The sequence below is a fragment of the Chenopodium quinoa genome, unplaced genomic scaffold (genome assembly GCF_001683475.1).
Source record: "Chenopodium quinoa cultivar QQ74 unplaced genomic scaffold, ASM168347v1, whole genome shotgun sequence".
NCBI lineage: Eukaryota > Viridiplantae > Streptophyta > Magnoliopsida > Caryophyllales > Amaranthaceae > Chenopodium > Chenopodium quinoa.
Window position 1 is genome coordinate 5,476,152 of NW_018744633.1, and position 18,072 is coordinate 5,494,223.

The 18,072-nt window shown below is 32.3% G+C and overlaps 2 protein-coding genes across 2 annotated transcripts; one reads left to right on the forward strand and one right to left on the reverse strand.

The window, feature by feature from the left end:
- Positions 1 to 1,104: 1,104 nt before the first annotated feature.
- LOC110701261 (transcription factor MYB61-like) lies at positions 1,105 to 3,919 on the forward strand. The gene is made up of 3 exons (XM_021878880.1): positions 1,105 to 1,808; positions 2,116 to 2,245; positions 2,386 to 3,919. Exons 1-3 carry the CDS (start codon positions 1,676 to 1,678, stop codon positions 3,545 to 3,547), a joined length of 1,425 nt encoding a protein of 474 aa, XP_021734572.1. The 5' UTR covers positions 1,105 to 1,675; the 3' UTR covers positions 3,548 to 3,919.
- Positions 3,920 to 11,211: 7,292 nt separating this feature from the next.
- LOC110701263 (pectin acetylesterase 6-like) lies at positions 11,212 to 17,330 on the reverse strand. The gene is made up of 11 exons (XM_021878881.1): positions 16,733 to 17,330; positions 15,454 to 15,536; positions 14,842 to 14,971; positions 14,665 to 14,738; positions 14,237 to 14,448; positions 14,049 to 14,109; positions 13,334 to 13,387; positions 13,123 to 13,200; positions 12,907 to 13,012; positions 12,674 to 12,819; positions 11,212 to 11,703 (listed from the first exon to the last, which is right to left on the reverse strand). The coding sequence occupies exons 1-11, from the start codon at positions 16,923 to 16,925 to the stop codon at positions 11,596 to 11,598; spliced, it is 1,245 nt and encodes a 414-aa protein (XP_021734573.1). The 5' UTR covers positions 16,926 to 17,330; the 3' UTR covers positions 11,212 to 11,595.
- Positions 17,331 to 18,072: the final 742 nt, after the last annotated feature.

Genomic DNA, 18,072 nt, shown 5'->3' on the forward strand with positions numbered 1-18,072 from the left:
ATTAGAAGATCATTGCAACTAAAAAGTTAAACAGATGGTTGAAACCCAGGAATATATTTTATATAAACTATCATATTAAGCCATCAAATTAAAAGGGTAAAAATCTTGAAAGTCTACCATCAAACTTTAACAGTTTCACTTGACTTTTTTTATTGGATGGCATAGATGCATACTTCTATACCTTTTATTTTCTGGAAATAATTACTATATATTAAAAAAAAAAAAAATTAAAAAAAAAGTTAATTAAAAAAAGAGGTAGTGAGGGTAATGGAATAAAGAAATGAGAGTTGCAGTGTTGCATGTAGGGACTTACAAAATCTGGGACACCAAGAAATCTGTACAGATTGGTGATCCCAAGAGGACATTATCTGTCTCTAAAATTAAAAAATTAAAAATTAAAGAAATTAATACAAGCTAATCCTAATTTTATTTGCAGTAAATTACATTGAAATATCATCAGCCCCCACTAAAGGCAGGGGATACCCCAGATCATTTATTTTCAAACCTTTGATAAGACTTTTGCATCTTTTTTTGATGTACCTCTTCATCTCCACCCTTCTCCTTCTATATCCAAGTAAAAAAATAAAATAGGAAAGGAAGTTAATCATAAATATGGTTAAAAAAAAAACATTTATACTATTTACTATATTAGAGTAGTAATTTTTTCTTCATCGTAGAGCTAAGTTAACATTATATGAGACACGACCATTAAGACGGGTGAAAATTAAAAAGTTTTTAAAAAAATAGCTTTGTGATGAAGAGAATACTCTCTTGTGTTAATTTATTTGCCTCATTTTTCTTAAGTTTGAGTATTTCAATTTATTTATCTCGAACTCATATTTTTAAAATACAATACTCTTTCTCTTGAGTTGGGTCTCATATTCACCCATCTATATTTTCACTCTACTTTTTCACTTGTATAGAACCTTTTATTAATGAGTTTTCCCTCTGTCCTAGAATAACTGGGACATTGAACTTTTTTTACTATTCATATAGTAACTTTGAATAAAATATATTATTAATATATTAAAAACATATTTAAATATAAAATATGTTGTTAGATAGGTATTACTATAAAGTTTCAAAAAATAATTTTTTTTATATTTAATAAGTATAAAAAAATAAGGTTAAATTGTGCATCAACATGTATGCAAAGTTTAAGCGTATCAGTTAATATGAGATAGAAGGCGTATGAGGCAAGTACATTGAGACGAGAAATACTAATTTCTAAAAAAAAAAAAAAAAAAAAAAAAAAAAAAAAAAAAAAAGTAAAAATAGAAATAGTTCAATCATATTATGGGAGATGTGACTTTTCCTCCCTTGAAGCTCTTCTATAAACCAAGATTCCCTACCAGCTGCCACTTCATTTTCTCAACCCTTCCTTGTCCTCTCTCTCTCCTCTCAAAGAAAAAAAAATAAAAATAAAATAAAAATCCTTCCTCCTCATTTCATCTCCTTATTAGTCCATTTCAAAGAGAGTCTCAACCTTCATTTGTTTGCTGCAAGCTGACACAAACATCAACAACAAAAACATTTTTTTTTTTCAATTTTCATTTTTTAACAAAAAATTTTGTGACACTTCCTAGCACCCAGAAGCAGCTGCATTGCACAAAAAGAGATAAGAAATACTTGTAAAATTGATTGATATATACTTTTTCTTATTAATTTAAATAATATGGGTAGACATTCTTGCTGCTACAAGCAAAAGCTTCGGAAAGGGCTATGGTCTCCTGAAGAAGACGAGAAGCTTCTTCGCCACATCACCCAGTACGGCCATGGTTGCTGGAGCTCCGTCCCTAAACTTGCAGGTACATTAATATATATTTCTTTAATTATCTTTGTGTTTTTTTTTAGTTTTTAGTTTTTATTTTTCCTGTTCCGTTGCTATTATCCATCAATAGCAACGGAACAGGAAAACAGTCTCGCTTCTGATACTTTTGCTTCTGATCATGATAAAAGTATCAGAAAGCGAGACTGTGTACATTAAATGAATTCTGTATGTGTGAATGATCACTGTACTATTATAACAATAATGTATACCCAAATTAAGAATTTTCCTAAACTTTTATGAGCTTACATAAATATAATATTTATTTATTTAATTAATCTGTGCAGGTCTGCAAAGGTGTGGAAAAAGTTGCAGGCTAAGATGGATTAATTACTTAAGGCCTGATTTAAAAAGAGGAGCATTCTCACAAGAAGAAGAGAATTTAATTGTTGAACTTCATGCTGTTCTTGGAAACAAGTAATTTTTTTTTATTTATATATTAATTTGATTCCATTCTCTTATTTTTAATGGGTTTTTTTAATGTTCACGAATGATGATGTTATAATGTTATTTTACAATAATTATATCTTCTTACAATTTTGGTGATTTTTTGGCAGATGGTCTCAGATAGCAGCACAGTTACCAGGAAGAACTGATAATGAGATAAAGAACTTGTGGAACTCTTGCCTTAAGAAGAAGCTAAGGCAAAGAGGCATAGACCCAAACACCCACAAACCATTATCCGAGGTCGAAATCGAGGAAGAGAAGGCGAAATCAAGCAACAGCAACAACAGCAGCAGCAACAACAACAGCAACAGCAGCAACAGCAGAAAAGCTGATAGATTATCAGTTTCTACTATGATCAATGACAATAATACTCCCATAAACCTAACCTCTAATAATAATAAGCCAATAAACGAACCAAAAACATTGTCAATGTCTTCTTCTTTGGCTCACCCTAACTCTAACAACAATTCTACCACATTTTCATTAGCACCACCACCATTATCGACCCACGAATTCTTCCCTGATACCTTGTACCGCTCGTTCGGGTTTCAGAACCAACAAGGTATCTGCTTTGGTTCGTCCCTCCAAACCCCTACTCGAAATTATGACAATGGCAATAACAACAGCAACAGCAACAGCAACAACAACAACCATTGTCAGTACACATCAAACATGATGCCTTCCATAATCCCGTTCATTTCAAGCACCGACCTCGCTAAGGAGGCCTACAACGGGTACCAGAACATGGATGTAGCCGCAACAACAACAACCACAACAACCAGTACAAGTCATGAGAGCGGTAGTACTACTACTAACACTACAACCAACAACAACAACAACAATATGAATGATCATCTGAGTAACAATAACACCGGTTCGTTTTTCGACAGCTTTTCTTGGGCAACACTTACTGATCATCATCATCATTCATCTTCTGGTAAATCCAACAAAGATAATAATATTCAGATTAACAGTAATAATATTGGATTAGTAGATGGTACAAACCCAGATGAAATTAAATGGTCAGATTACTTACAAAGTACAACTCCATTGTTATTAGCCCCTCATAATCATCATCATCAAACTACAACTTCTACTAATAATTCTTCATATGGTGAGATTAAGACGGAAGCATCATCACTAATGCCGTTCACAACATGGCATCAAAGCCAGCAGCCGTCAACGCCGCCGCCGATGTCGGGTTTTCATGGTACTGATATGTATAACAAGGATTTACAACGGCTTGCTGAAGCATTTGGTCAGATTTTCTGAGCTAAACAAAAAAATAAATAAAAAAAAATTAAGTATAAAAAAAATGGAGGCGGGAAAAAAGAAAAAGAAAAACAGGAATTTATTTTTAAACAAGGAAGATTATATTAATTTATAATTTTCGAAATTTTTTTCTTGATTCTTCCTCTTCTTCTTGTTCTTTAATTTGTTTCTCCTAAAGTGAATTATTGTGTGCTATAGAGGTTTTTTATTTATTTTTTTTACTAAATATAAATTTCATTTTTCATATTGTAAATAGGACCATATACATGACATGTTCATCAAGGGGGGTTTTAATGAAATATTTGTGTGAATTATTATTATGATTGTGTTGTCATTATTGTTTTTTTTTATATATATAATTTTTAATTTGATTATTATTCTTGTATATGTTATTTGTTTATTTTGTTAAGGTAGCATGCAACAAGTTGTAATCCTTGCTCGAATCCAATCCAATCCAACCCAATCAAATTCGGTTCTAACATCCAATTTGACAGCTTTAGCTAGTTGGAGGTGAGTTTGAGAATGAGAGGAGTGCATAATGTGAATATCTAGTGTTTATTTCACAACCAGCGTTTTCTTTTGGGTTAGATTTAACTATTTTTAAAGTTGATTGTGAGAGGAAAAGATAGTGACTTACTCTCATCTCCATTTACATGTTTTAAAATTCCCTCTTTTTTTCCATCAACTTGTTCAGTTGTTCTCATGGCTTGTCCTTGTTATAATTGAAAATAAATATTTGAACTATTAACTTATTAATATAAATAACTGTACAATGCAAAATTGTAGCAAAACTGTGATAGATATGACATGTAAAATCTAAAGTCTAATAGACGCACTTAAAGGTATAAAACTCTCAATTAACATAATAATGATTTGTGAAAAGAGATTAGATTAGATTTAGATTTACCTACATATATACGCGCATTATCCCTTTGTAGTCACATCACTCAAAAACTAGTAAACTCACATAAATTTGTCAATGTTATAATTAACTTTTTTACCAATACATCAGATTCTTAAAACTGGGTCCTGATAACGCGACATATGATGTGAATACTAATCCTGCTTTTCATTGGGCCGCTTAATTTTAATTTTCTTTTTAGATGTTCATTATGATAATGTACAAGCATTTGATGAAAAAACTATACATAACCCTTGAATGGGTGTCTATCATTGTCCCTCATGGATGAGATAGTTTTCACCCTTTTTGACAGCCTTTCTTCCCCAAGTTCCTTTTTGGCTGATTTCAATACAGAATTGTCAATTTTTTACCTTTTTAGTTTTTACCTTTTCTCACTCCAAATGAATGAGAACTCATAGTCATGTAAATACAAAAAAAAAAAAAAGGAATTATTTTTTACAAAGACAAGGCCTTTTCATCCCAACAGAAAAAAATAATCATGTATTCAAACTTTTTGGCCCTTGCTAGTTAAGTAAGTTAACAGGACAATGACCATAAATTTGATAACAACCACTAAATTTTTTACTCACATAATTTTCTTTATTTTTTATTATCACTAAAGGATTTTTCTCTTCAATTGTTTATTTGTGTGCTTTTTGTGCATAAAGAAAACAATCTTTTGTTTTTTTCACTATTGCATTAATTTTAAAATAACCATAGAGGTATGTAGTTTAATTTTGTTTAATATATTAGGAGTATTATTTATTTGACGACATAGAAAGCGTATAAGTCCAAATACATTTAAATTTTGTTATTTTACATTATTATAGGAGTTAATCTGAAAATTATTCACGAAATAAGCTATGGAACCCGAACAAAATAGACATTTCAACTAGTTGAAAATTATGAAAGAGAGGAATTCACTATTATTCTCACTTCACTCATTTACTTCCTAGATTTTCAACACCTTTCCAAACATGGAACCATCACATGAATCACTCTATTCCCTTAAGATTTTAACCTTAAATTTTGAAACATTTTCCCTACTAGTGAATTGTACACCTCTGACCTCTGTCCTTTAAGAAGTTTTTACCTTGCTTTTTATATCAAATGACTCTGACTATTTATAGAAAAAACTTAACATATTATATTTATTTAATGGTTAAATCCATATTTGCGAATTGGGCTTATAATGGCTAGCCATATGGTGTGGCTGGCCACATATAAGACATTGTGTGACAAGATAAGTATGCTATACAATAAAGCAAAATATCACTATAATAATATAATTTCAAATAAAAAAAATGACAACTAAATTCGAACAAATTCCAACCGTAGTCCGTGGCTTACAAAAATATCAATTCAAGTACATTTAGCTTTCAAAAACAATGGATACATACGTGGACATGGATTTAAATTTCCCCTCATGTACATGTACATAGTTTGTATCTTTTCTTTTGGCCCTCAGGGTATAGGGAAGAAACAATATTGTCCTCTACCCCTTCTTATTCATGATGCTGATGCTTCTAGGACAGGGGAAGGAAACTTCCAAATTATAATTATGTTAAGCACAAAACAACATATGCTTCTAGCAAGAAATTTTGATCAAATATAACCTTATGGGGTCCTAATATATTATACTTGTTTCCTTGAGAAATGTCTTTTTTACCCTTATCTCTTCGAATAAGCATGCTACGTATTTTCATTGCCTCTTATTGTTTGCATCATTTATCTTTTTACGGTGTCTTTAAAAATTGTGTTTTACTGGTATAAGCTGAGTATTTAAAATTTTAAAGTGAAAGTTAATGATAAAATTATATATATATGTGTGTGTGTATGTTCAACTGTCAAATATAATAAGATCTCACATAGATGTGTTTCCTCTATATCAATAAAATTCACAATCAAAGTTTTTGAACCAAAGAATAAGGAACGAAGGGAGAAGTTAACAAAATTACGATGAAGTAACTACTTGTACTTTTAAAAAAAATTAATTATTCTTTAGGAAATTTTGTGAAAAACTACCTATTATAGTTCAGAATTTGCGAGAAACTACCTATTAAAAAAAATGTTGTAATTGACTACCTAATTTTCGAAAAATGTTGTAATTTACTACCTTACGCCAGATTATGAAGGAATTTGACCAAAGTTCTCCGGTGTTGACTTGGACATGTGACCATCACGTGACACTTAATGACCCTTTTCTTTCACCAAGTGTCACGTGACCAAGTCAATGCCGGAAAATTTTGGTCAAACTCATTCATAATCCGACGTAAAGGTAGTAAATTACAACATTTTTAAAAAATTAGGTAGTTAATTACAATATTTTTTTAATAGGTAGTTTCTCGCAAATTCTGGATTATAATAGGTAGTTTTTCACAAAATTTCCTATTCTTTATTATTATATAGCAAGAAAAATCAACCCTCTTCCCTAGAGATGTCAATGGGCGAGGCGGATCGAATGTTTGCCTTCCGATCCTATCTCCATCACCATCCCACCCCCGCGGTAGGTCCAATATTCATCACTATCCTCGCTTTGGTAGGTACAATTTTAAAACCAACCTCGCCCTGATGGGTCTCCTACTTAACTCGCCCCACTGACATCCCTACTCCACCCCTCAAAAATTAAAAGAAAAAAAAGGTGGAATCTTATCTATCTGCATGTCTCCCTTTTGTGTATAGGATTGCATCATGCAGTATAATATGTCATGTCTATATTTGTCATATACACTCTTTTTACCAATCTTATGCTTCGTCATCATACCATTTTTAGGGGCAGCAAAGTATTCTAATTTCCATGCATGCTATACCAATACTATGCTATGCTAACAATGTGACTAGAGTCCACTAGACACATTTGCATATCAAAATATCATGCTTGTGTTAAAAAGTCAAGTGATTACATTTGTACCTAGCTAGCTAAACTAGTCAAGTCATCAATTGGTCAAATAGGATTAGTTTTGGATTTAGATTCGGATCTAATATACATCAATTGTTTTTCAAATAATCATCATCTATACGTTAATTTGTTTTTGAATTTCAACATGTAAAAAATTAAAAATTACTTTGAGTCGGGTTCATTTTAAATAAATGTAAGATTCAAAATATTCAAGCGAATAATTGGATTTTCAGTTCGGGTCAACTTTTGAGAAGTCTACTTAATTGTATGTTGGAGTGAAAAGATGGTAGTGGTAGCTTTGTTTCAAGCACTTTATCAAGACAAGGAAGACCTACTTCTTTCTGGATGACTAATGTGTAATAGTATAGCTAGGTTTTATGTAAAAAGCTTTGAAAGAACTTTCTAGCCTATTGGGGGGCCAATTACAGGATTAAATGTTGGTATTTATAATCTCTTGTTCCCCATTAATGATTTATGATATGAAGATGTTTTATTACACAAGGTTGTGATTAAAACACGTCTCAATTAGATATTAATCTAATACTATGTAAGGATTTACTTGCTAATTGCAACTTGATGCAACAAAGATCTTGACTATCTAAATTGAGGATCTTTAAAGTTGCTGTAAATCTCTATTGTATGGTATCATGCTCAGTAAATAGTGAAAAGAAAAAAAATATATTCATGATGATTCACTCACAAATTCTTATATGTCCTACTGTAATATTATTGTCGAATTGTCCATTCATTCAGAATTAGTCGTCACGTTAATATTGTATTTTGAACTCGATCAAATAGGGTTGGTATATATACATGATTTTATAATAACATTTTTAAATTTTTTTGTATGATAAGGAGGACTTATCCAAGTTTTTCGATCCAATAATATATGCCGACCAATTAAATACTTAACAGCAATTGAAAAGGTAAGGAAATCTCCACCAAAACATCCGCACTTGGCAAGATTCAAGCCCTGACTCATACCTCAAACCCCTTTTTTCATGGCGAAACCATATACCTCAGAGTTATGGGGTAAAAATTTTCACAAAGTCTTATATGTGGCTGGCCACACTGTATGGCCAGCCACTATAAGGGTTACTTCACTAGTATAATGGGAATTACTTGGTCAGTGTTAAAGGGGTTACTTCATCATTGTTATAGAGTCCATCATCATATATCAACATCTTATTAGTCGTGGAACAAGTCTATGCAACATCATACTAGTATATGATTACAAAATTAAAATCAACAAATTTAGATATCCTTTTGACCTTATTGTACGGATATGATCATGTAATATATACTCGTACAAGTTTATGTGGTCAATACTCGATACAAGGACATTGCAAATGTGATTGAATGCATGCATTTATATGAAGAATATGACCCCATTAACCTTTCAAGCTAAGGACCACAATGCAACTCAATTGTAATCCCTCCAATTAAATAGAGAAAGCAAATTTCAATGTCATTTTGCAAGTTTTCTATGTCCTATATACAAATTGACTATCGATCGGGTGTCAACAAAGTCGTATTAATTAATATACATTAAATCATTTTCTATATCTACTTATTTGTTTGGATCGAACATACATACTATACACGATAATTAGACCATTACTAACCCTAATTAATAAATTAAAGAATACGTTTTCAATAATATATAAGTTTGTAATTAATGTTAGAAATTAAACCTAGCTAACTAAGTCCATTTGTTCTTAGTTCGAATTTACTAATTTAAATCATTGTTCACGTTGAAATTGATTGATATTAATTTCACCTATAAATAATAATAAATTTTATTTGAAAACCATAAACCGTACTTTGTTTTTTGTTACTCCCTAATTTCTTAAATTACACATGTTAAATAAAATTCTCCTAACAATTATATTCCATCAAAAAATTAACTTAAAACACATTAATGTAGCAAAAGTATATACAAGTACACAATTTTTTAATCTTTTTTTTTACACGGTAAAATACAAGAGGCGTTCCTCCTATTATAGGAGGCAAGGGGTGGGGTAAAGATCGAAATCAGGTCATTCCTGGGGGAGATGGAGGGAGAAATCGCCCCTCCACTCCATGATACTCAACGAATACACAATTTAGGGTCTTATTTGATTTAATGAAATGATCTGAACTGAATTGAACATATTAAAGTTGAACTGAACTTAATGTTTATAAGAAAAGAAAATTAGGAACTAAACTGGACTGATTAAGCTGAGTTAAAATTCAACTGAAGAGAACATACCCTTAAAAGCAAATAAAATGTTAAAGGACCCCAAATGAAAAAGCCGAAAATGAGAAAATAAGGGTAACACCCCCATAATAAGGTCACAAAATAGAGGCGGTTCCGTACATGAAATTGACAAAAGAAGAAGGAATAGAGAGGAGAGAGAATATGATGGCTAAGTTGAGGATGTCCCTTTCATTTAAGGCCATGGGGTCATTAGTCACACCTCACTTTTGGGCTTTCAACTTATGTATGCCCACGTGCACCCACATACACCAAGTCCCATTAAAAAAAAAATTAAATAAAAATAAAAATATTATTATTATTTCATGCATAAAAACCATATAATAAAAAATATAATACAAAGTTTTTTTTTTTTATGGGGCTACCAAAATAAATAAATATTGCATGGTAAGAATATGCATGAATGTACATAAGTTTTTGTCTTTGTTGATTGAAGTACCCATGTGAACCAAATTATTTGATCATACATGTTCTTTTGTTAAGGTCCTACATAAATTCAATGCAAAAGTTTTATAATAAGGATAAACTATATTAATAAGAATCAAAATATATTGGTTTACTATTTTATTGGCTAGGAATTAAATGAAAGAAAATAAAAATTATTAGCTAAGGGCGGCTCTAACTCTTTTTTGGCTTTCTTCTATGACTTTGCTAGCTGTTTGTATAATTGTTAAATCTTTGAATTATCTGTCTTGTATATTCTTTTTAGTTAGTGTTGCCGGTGGCCGTTTGTGCTAGTAATTTCTAGGGGGTGTTATTGGGAGAAAAGGGGGGTAGGATAGGCATGTGTAGACATAAATATTGATACGAGTATCGAGCCGGATATTAAATTATTAAATTATATGAACGCCATATTTCAATACATGTTTATATGTATATTTATACTCAACATGTTCGAGATGTGTTGTTGTTTAAGCATTAAAATTAACTCCAGGTATCTGAGGATTACCCATGTGGGCCATCTCTCACACGTGGACCACCCAGCTACAAGAATCAACACTTGATAGTTAAGGATGGTGAGATTAGAACTCGTGATCTCAAAGTTATAAGGTGAGTCAGACACTTGCCATTTAACTTTGATGAGGAAGGCAGGAGGTTGGCAAAATGTCTTCATTGCTAGTACAAATATGGATATATGCCAAAACCCAAAAAAGATGGTGATATTTATGTTCAATTGGCCTGAGACAGTAATTCATGCATTCATTTCTTCGGACATGAAACAAGCAATATATGAGGGAGAATATTTTCCTGTAAATTTTGTAAGGACTACAGACTTGGTTGGATTTTTGCCTCCACTCTAATTCAGAGTACATATTTCTGACATATCCTAATAAACACCTCTTCCCTAATAATGTAACACAATATCTAGACACAAGTTATAGGTAGTTGTTAGGGATTTAGTTACATCAAACACTAGTTCAATTTTCGCGATCTCATCGAATTCTATTGATACATCAAAATTGGCAATTAACCACCAACTAATAGATACTCGTAATTGCAACATGTAGTTTAAACATGCCCATAAGTATACTAATTCTTGCTCGATCTTGAGAGAAGGATCCCCTAAAGTTCTTCCCGAGCATTTACAAGAACAGCAAAAGAGAGTATGCAGATTTAATGGCCTAAGATTTGGCCCTGAATTTCCTTTGCTGATTATGGATATTACACAACAAATTGTTGAAGTTTCAAATTCTTAATGATACAAGCTACATATTCTGACATAATGCCTGAATTGGTTAAGTAATAAGTGCTAAAACAAACTGTGGTAGAAAATATGAAGGCAATAATTCTAAGAATACAAATTGGGAAGCCAAAATTTTAGGCTCCCATAATAAAACCTTGATCTTATTGCTGGTTATGAACAACGTCAAATTACAATGACGACTTCAATGAGCAGCAGTGATATCAGAAAAGATATGTTGTAATGAATCAATAAGTAGGATGAGACTACTGGAGGAGATGAAGCTACTGGAGGAGACAAATCTGTCTCATTATCGAAATATCAAGTTGTGGCAAGTATTGTCACAAGGGTATGCACAATCAATGAATTTAATGGCTGATCGATCAAAGAACCAGTCACCAACAGCTATTGCCACAGGCTGCAAAAATAAGTAAAAAAAAAAAAAACACAGAATTTTGTAAGTAACCAATCATTTATAAACATAAGCAAAATGAAATGAAACATAAGGTTTTGAGAGTGAAAAATCCAAGGATAAACCACAATCTTTTAATTTTTCCTCGAGTTTGTAACGGTTTCTTGCTTAATCTGACAAGTCTATGGCATAAATTTTTATCTATGTAGTCCGGTTACTCTGGTGTTCGATCAATACATGTCCTTGGTTGGGATAAAAAAAAAACCACCAAATCACTGGAAGTCTTAAAGGCAGCAATTTTACCTCTAACCAGCCTAGACTGAGAGAGAGACAGATTCCACAAACCCACTAGATAATTTCACATAAATAAGTCGAATACACTGGTTAAATGGATGATGAGCAGAAGAATGTCTTTTCAAGCAGATTTTCAGTTAGCATTAAATATTCAATGGATTTTGTATGTACAGAGTATCACGGATTGAGTTCTTGATTACTAATATACGGAGTAATGATTTAACGAATACAATAATACAACTTGGTCCGCAAAGTCAATAATTGTGAAAAGTCTACTGAGGAATTGAATGTGTATGCATTTTTGTTCCATCAGGAATACCAATAAGATAAGAGTCAAATCTTATGTTATAAAGCATGGCATCTTTTGTATTATTTTGTAATCCCTCCTTAATAATCCATCCTAAACGAGCACATGCAAACCATCCCCACACTCAGCCCCCACCTCCACAGCTTGTTTTTTTTTCTCTCTAACACGGAAAACCGATTAATACTCCAGCAAGCAAGACAAATTCAAATTATGATACGTTTTATTTTAATAACAATAAACCTTAAGAGTTTAGAATTAACCAATAGTTTTTATTGTATACTTTTATAATCATGTCTACGTGAGTACGTGACTGCTGTAACATTGGGGTGATAGTAATTATTGCTGCAAAACTGAAGAGCTGAAAGATTCAGATACCTTGTTTCTGAGAACTGGGGAATCATCTGCAAACCATGTGTCCTGCCTCTCAGATTGGCAGTGAGCAAAGCATGAATTGATGAATAGCCCATTTGATCTAGACCTTGAGAAACCCTTCAGTGAATTTAGCATTTGAGTTCTGAATCCTGTAACAGTAAATTATGATAATCCTGAGAAGACTTTCAAATAAAGAGCGGAAAAACAAGCACTGCTTAGAGTGTGCTAGAATTTACTCTGGAAAAATTGGATTTGTGATGCAGAACAACGTGCGTGGTTCAATTTGCATTGATCCCATAAGTGGTGAGGATCAGCTGTTCTTGGGGCTAAACTAGCTTGAACCTGAATTCAGTAGCGTAAAATATGTTAATTCTGTGAGTTTTGAAAAAATTGATTGACAAATTTTAGTGCTAAATACAAAATCAAGTATACAAACACAACAATCAGCAGACCTGCCATGCATCATAAGCTGCATTGAGAATGAATAATGGTGTCTTGATGTTGGCGATTAAATTTTGAGGAAAAATGCACTGCAAAGAGAGGCAAATAACAGGGTTTCAGGTCACAGGTGAAGAATTAGGCAAAATATTAGTAGCACTATGGAGTTAAAGTTCTCATTATATCTAGCATAAAAATTGTCTAAAGAGCTTAGAAAAGGATTACCAAAGTTGGATCCATGTGGTTAGTACAAGAAGAAGGCAGATTTTTCCCAGCACCCTGCAAAGACGACAACAAAGATACATATGAGTATTAATTCATAAAATAAGTGCTTAAAAGTACAAAATCATAATATATACAACTAACATATACTGAACAACATCAATGCCTTAAATCAACATGTTAGTTATAAAATATGGCATTCTACATATACAGCTCATCTTATATGGAATTACTTCATACTGGAAATGCCTAAGTTGGATATATATGCTAGGACATTGGTATGAATGATGTGTTAATGTAGGCCGAATTTAACGAATAAGTTCACTGGTCTAACCGTCTAAGCACACATCACTGCACACAAATGTTGTAGTTTCATATTTTGTAAGGCAACAAATAATGACCTCACAATCCATCCTCTGTTCTACACTTCCACTACTCCAAATTGCCAGGATACAAATATCTAATTGCATACAAATTCACAAGCCATTATATCTCTTGCACCAAAAACAAACCATTGTATCTCGAATGGTCACTTTGGAATCAAGACAGCAGAAATGTATCCAAGTTCGATGCAAATTAGTTGATTTTCTGGTGCACTGATCTAATGAAGACTTTCATTCTTGTTTAAGTGTTTAGCTGAGCTAAAATTATCAATTGATGAAAAATCTCTATCCCTGTAGCCAATGCTTGAAAAAAAAAATGAAATTTAGTTTCTTACCAGGTAAGTCACCACACCATGGTAAAAATCTCTCATGGTGTGTCCACCTGAGACGTCCAATCTGAAAAGCCAAAATGTCAATAACATACCTAAATTATCATTTTCTTGCTGAAAATTACTGTCACTGACAATAATAGCAGTAATTTCATAAGCATAAAAAAGTATGAGCAACAATAACAGTTACTTACGCGTCCATAAACAATCCTGCATCACTCAAGCACTTCACTTTTGTGTGTCCAGAAAACAAGTCTCCAAACTGATCACAGTGCAATATGGATGCTAGACCCCCAGCAGAACATCCAGAAAGAAGAGCCTTGTCAGCATTACGCATTCCTTTCCCCATGAATTCTTCCATGGCTACAGACCATATGCGTTGACCTCTAAAAAATAGTTGGTTGGCCTGTAAATAATAACTTATTATGATTCCCAAGCTTGACAAAACAAACGGGAAGCACTGGACACATTCTACTCCCCTGTATCCCAATCTTAGTAATCCTATGGATATTTTTCTTTAATCTTTCACACAAAATGTCAAAATGATTTTTCTTAGCATCTTTATTTCCATTGACTCATTGTTGCGATTAATACTAGAAGGTTTGGAAAAAAAACGACTAACCTTGTCTTGGCCTTCCCCGGCAAAAGATGCACCATCACAATATCGAAGCTTTACTCTATTCCAGTTGAAAAAATCTGTACATTTGTAAGGTGGTTGAGTCACAAATGCTAAAGATCAAAGAATTCCTAAATGTTGAGGAGAAGGGGAGTTTAGCACAAGTATAGAAATGAATAAGACCTGGATTTTCCTCTGCCTTATTGCTTAATATTCCTGTAAATGCTAATTGCTTTTCCATGTATTTCGATGACCCACGTCGAGTCGTTTTCCTGTAGACACATGTTCTAACATTATTACACCAACCTCCACCCTGCACAAGATGGGAAAATTTGAAGTTAAACAGCCATTAAGAGAACAGCAACAACACCAGCTTGAAAACTAAAGCAAGCATCAAATTCAAAAACAAATGAATCCAGTTCAAAGGCAACACCTACTTACAGTGAAAGATATGGAATAAACATACATTAACGGACCAACAATTGCAGACCAAGGGTTTACAAATAATAATGAGATAGAATCATCATAGAAACGCTTTCAAAATTTTCCTTTACTAGCACAATCCACTTGTTTCTGACATATCATCTAGTCAATAATTTATTGGGAGAGCAATTTTTATATAGCCCAGAAGTATCCATATTAGTTAATCAGTCATCTTATAATCTATTTACAGGAAAATTAACAACTTTTTCATCTTTCTCAGGATGTACTCGGATAGACAAAAACTAGCTTACAGCAATAGACCATGAACATTTCTTGATAGATATGCAACATATTCATTTAATTACTGCACACCTCTAATTGAATAAGCCAACTGTTGGCCCCTGATCCATATCCTCGATCCCAATGATAAGCAGGCAATGTTCCATCCAAGCAGACTGCATAAACATCACAAATTCAAGTTAAAGCATATTGTGACCAAGTGTGAAGTCCAAGCAAGTTTAAATTAAACAAAAACTAAAATCAATAAACTCATCATGAATGTATTCACAAAAAAGATAAAAATGCAAACAGATAATTTATGGATGAATAGGTACTATGCCATCAGGTAGCCCAAGCATAAAAAGTTGGAAAGCAGCTTTCTTAACTTCGGTGACAAAGATTGAGAACAACCACAATCATAACAGAATTGGTTAGGCTTTTTAACCTTTAACAATTAACACCATACTGGTCAACACTTAGCATTATGATAACCCAGCTTCTAAGTAACAAGGTGTAATAATTCATCCATCAATATTACTCAGACGGCTCGTTGCAACCCAATTACCCATAAACAACCAAAATTTCACTCTGTAATTCTGCAATCTTCACCAAGTACACTTCAGATTAGACCATGCTCTTTGATTTAGTTAGAAACAAGCAGGTACTAATCCTTATCAATTGATCCACACGCATACTACTCATTGTAAGGACCGCGAATATCATAGTAATAATCATCACAGTTAATGGAATCCTGCAGAATGGGCAACTATCCTGCAGAATGGGCAACTGGATGTAGCCCATGACTCCATCTATAATAGAAACTAGGCATGAAATAAAATTTACTCCTATATGGATAAAAGGGAACATGAATGGCATATGAAGCTTATGTACATATAGATTGTCAAATACTATGAGGTTCATTAAATGAGTAATATTTCATGTTTCATTTATGAAGCAGTCAGACGTCAGAACATGCCATATTTTTTATTGGCCAAGCAACCATACAATATAATCCATTGTTTCTCAACCTAAGCTATAAATTTCACTCTTTTCAAGTAATTTATATGCTACATAAACTTTTCACCAATCCAACAACACAAACAGAACAAATAATCTGCTTATTTCCTCCAACTTAAGTGCAAAACAAGCAAAGATCTACAATCACAACCTAAATTACCCAAGAAACAGATGCCAATTAGTTATAATCAAGCCGGGTTTTATCCAAACACGGAATCAAATCCCGTCTACATCATTACCTTTGCGACTCACTAGACACTAAAAATACACAAAAGCAACCAAAACCAAGCAAGATTTGAAATTCAACAAAACAAAATTACAAGAAATTGAAAGAAATTAGAGTAAAAGATTATACCAGCGCCCTTGGAATCAGCTCCATGGATAAGAGTAAGAGGAACCATAAGAGGTTGAGGAGCAGCAGCAGAAACTTCATAGGACTCCAAAAATGAAATGTGACTCACATTTGCATAATCAAAACCTTCAACAAAAACCAAAAATGTTCCAAAACAAACCAAACCCAGAAAAACCCATTTCCCAAAATCCATCATTTCCCAAAGTTTTTGCGTAATTGATGGATTAAAATGTACTTGTATAACAGAATAGCTCCAATTTATATACCCAGAAAAAGAAATCCAAAATAATGAAATACCCAGAAATGGAAATGTATCAGAATTACAAGTATATTACAATGAATCAAAAAAAAAGATTATTTCCAGATTCTGACAAGAAAATAATTGGGTTTAAGTGTGAATGTTTTTATTGAGTAGGATTTTGAGTGAAGTAAGGAATGAATATCACATTAAAAATTAAAATAAAAAATAAAAAATGAAAATGGGGAATCTATATAGATCCGTGTTTTAGGGTAGATTTAACTGAGAGAGTCAGACACTGAGAAAGTAACAAGCGAGGATCTTGGTACTGTTGCTACTTGCTAGTGTGTGTTTATAAATTTGCGCATGCCATAATTTATTTATAACAAAATTAAAATTAGAAACCAAAAATAATAAATACAATTACTTTATATGTTGAAACTTGAAAGCGATTAGTATGTCTTTTACTTCGTATAAATAAGTTAGTCATTATGTGAACGAGTAAGTCATACTTTTGATTGAAAAATGAATTAATTTGAGAATCAACAATTGAGTAAAAGAGAAAAAAAAAAAATTTAAAAATACAAACTCGCAAGTAATACTTGTATTTCATTTTAATTGTATTTATTGTATTTGTGTTAGTCCTAATTATTTGTCATGTTGCTTTATTAGCTTTGTTATTAAAATTATTAGTCACATACATAGTATAATGTGATTACACCATGTAATCTTACTAGCTAAGTTTGCCAATAATTTTTTTTTTTTTTTTTTGTTTTAAAAAGTGTCCTTTTTACATATTGTACAATTTCTTCAAACGATTTATATCAGCCCACCTCAAATTATTTTGGAATCAAAGCTTTGTTGTTGATGTTGTTGTTGTAAAAAGTGTAACACATGATTAAAATAAATGTGAAATTGAGATCGAAACAAACAACATAAAATACAGGTATTTTTAAAATACAATCGACCCTATCATTTTGAGGCTACGGATTTGTACAAGGTGTATCGTTGTTGTGGTGGGTATTGTTGGATGTTACCCGTAGATCACGCAACGAATGTAGAGTTTAGTTAAGTAGAACTAATGGTGGAAAGTTCACTAGTACAC

Coding starts and splice junctions, on each gene's coding strand:
- LOC110701263 (XM_021878881.1), bottom strand. CDS start 16,925: ATGATGGATTTTGGGAAATGGGTTTTTCTGGGTTTGGTTTGTTTTGGA. Junction 14,449..14,664: donor CCGGGGAAGGCCAAGACAAG/GTTAGTCGTTTT, acceptor TATTATTTACAG/GCCAACCAACTATTTTTTAG. Junction 11,704..12,673: donor CCCCAGTTCTCAGAAACAAG/GTATCTGAATCT, acceptor TTATTTTTGCAG/CCTGTGGCAATAGCTGTTGG.
- LOC110701261 (XM_021878880.1), top strand. CDS start 1,676: ATGGGTAGACATTCTTGCTGCTACAAGCAAAAGCTTCGGAAAGGGCTA. Junction 1,809..2,115: donor CTCCGTCCCTAAACTTGCAG/GTACATTAATAT, acceptor TAATCTGTGCAG/GTCTGCAAAGGTGTGGAAAA. Junction 2,246..2,385: donor CATGCTGTTCTTGGAAACAA/GTAATTTTTTTT, acceptor ATTTTTTGGCAG/ATGGTCTCAGATAGCAGCAC.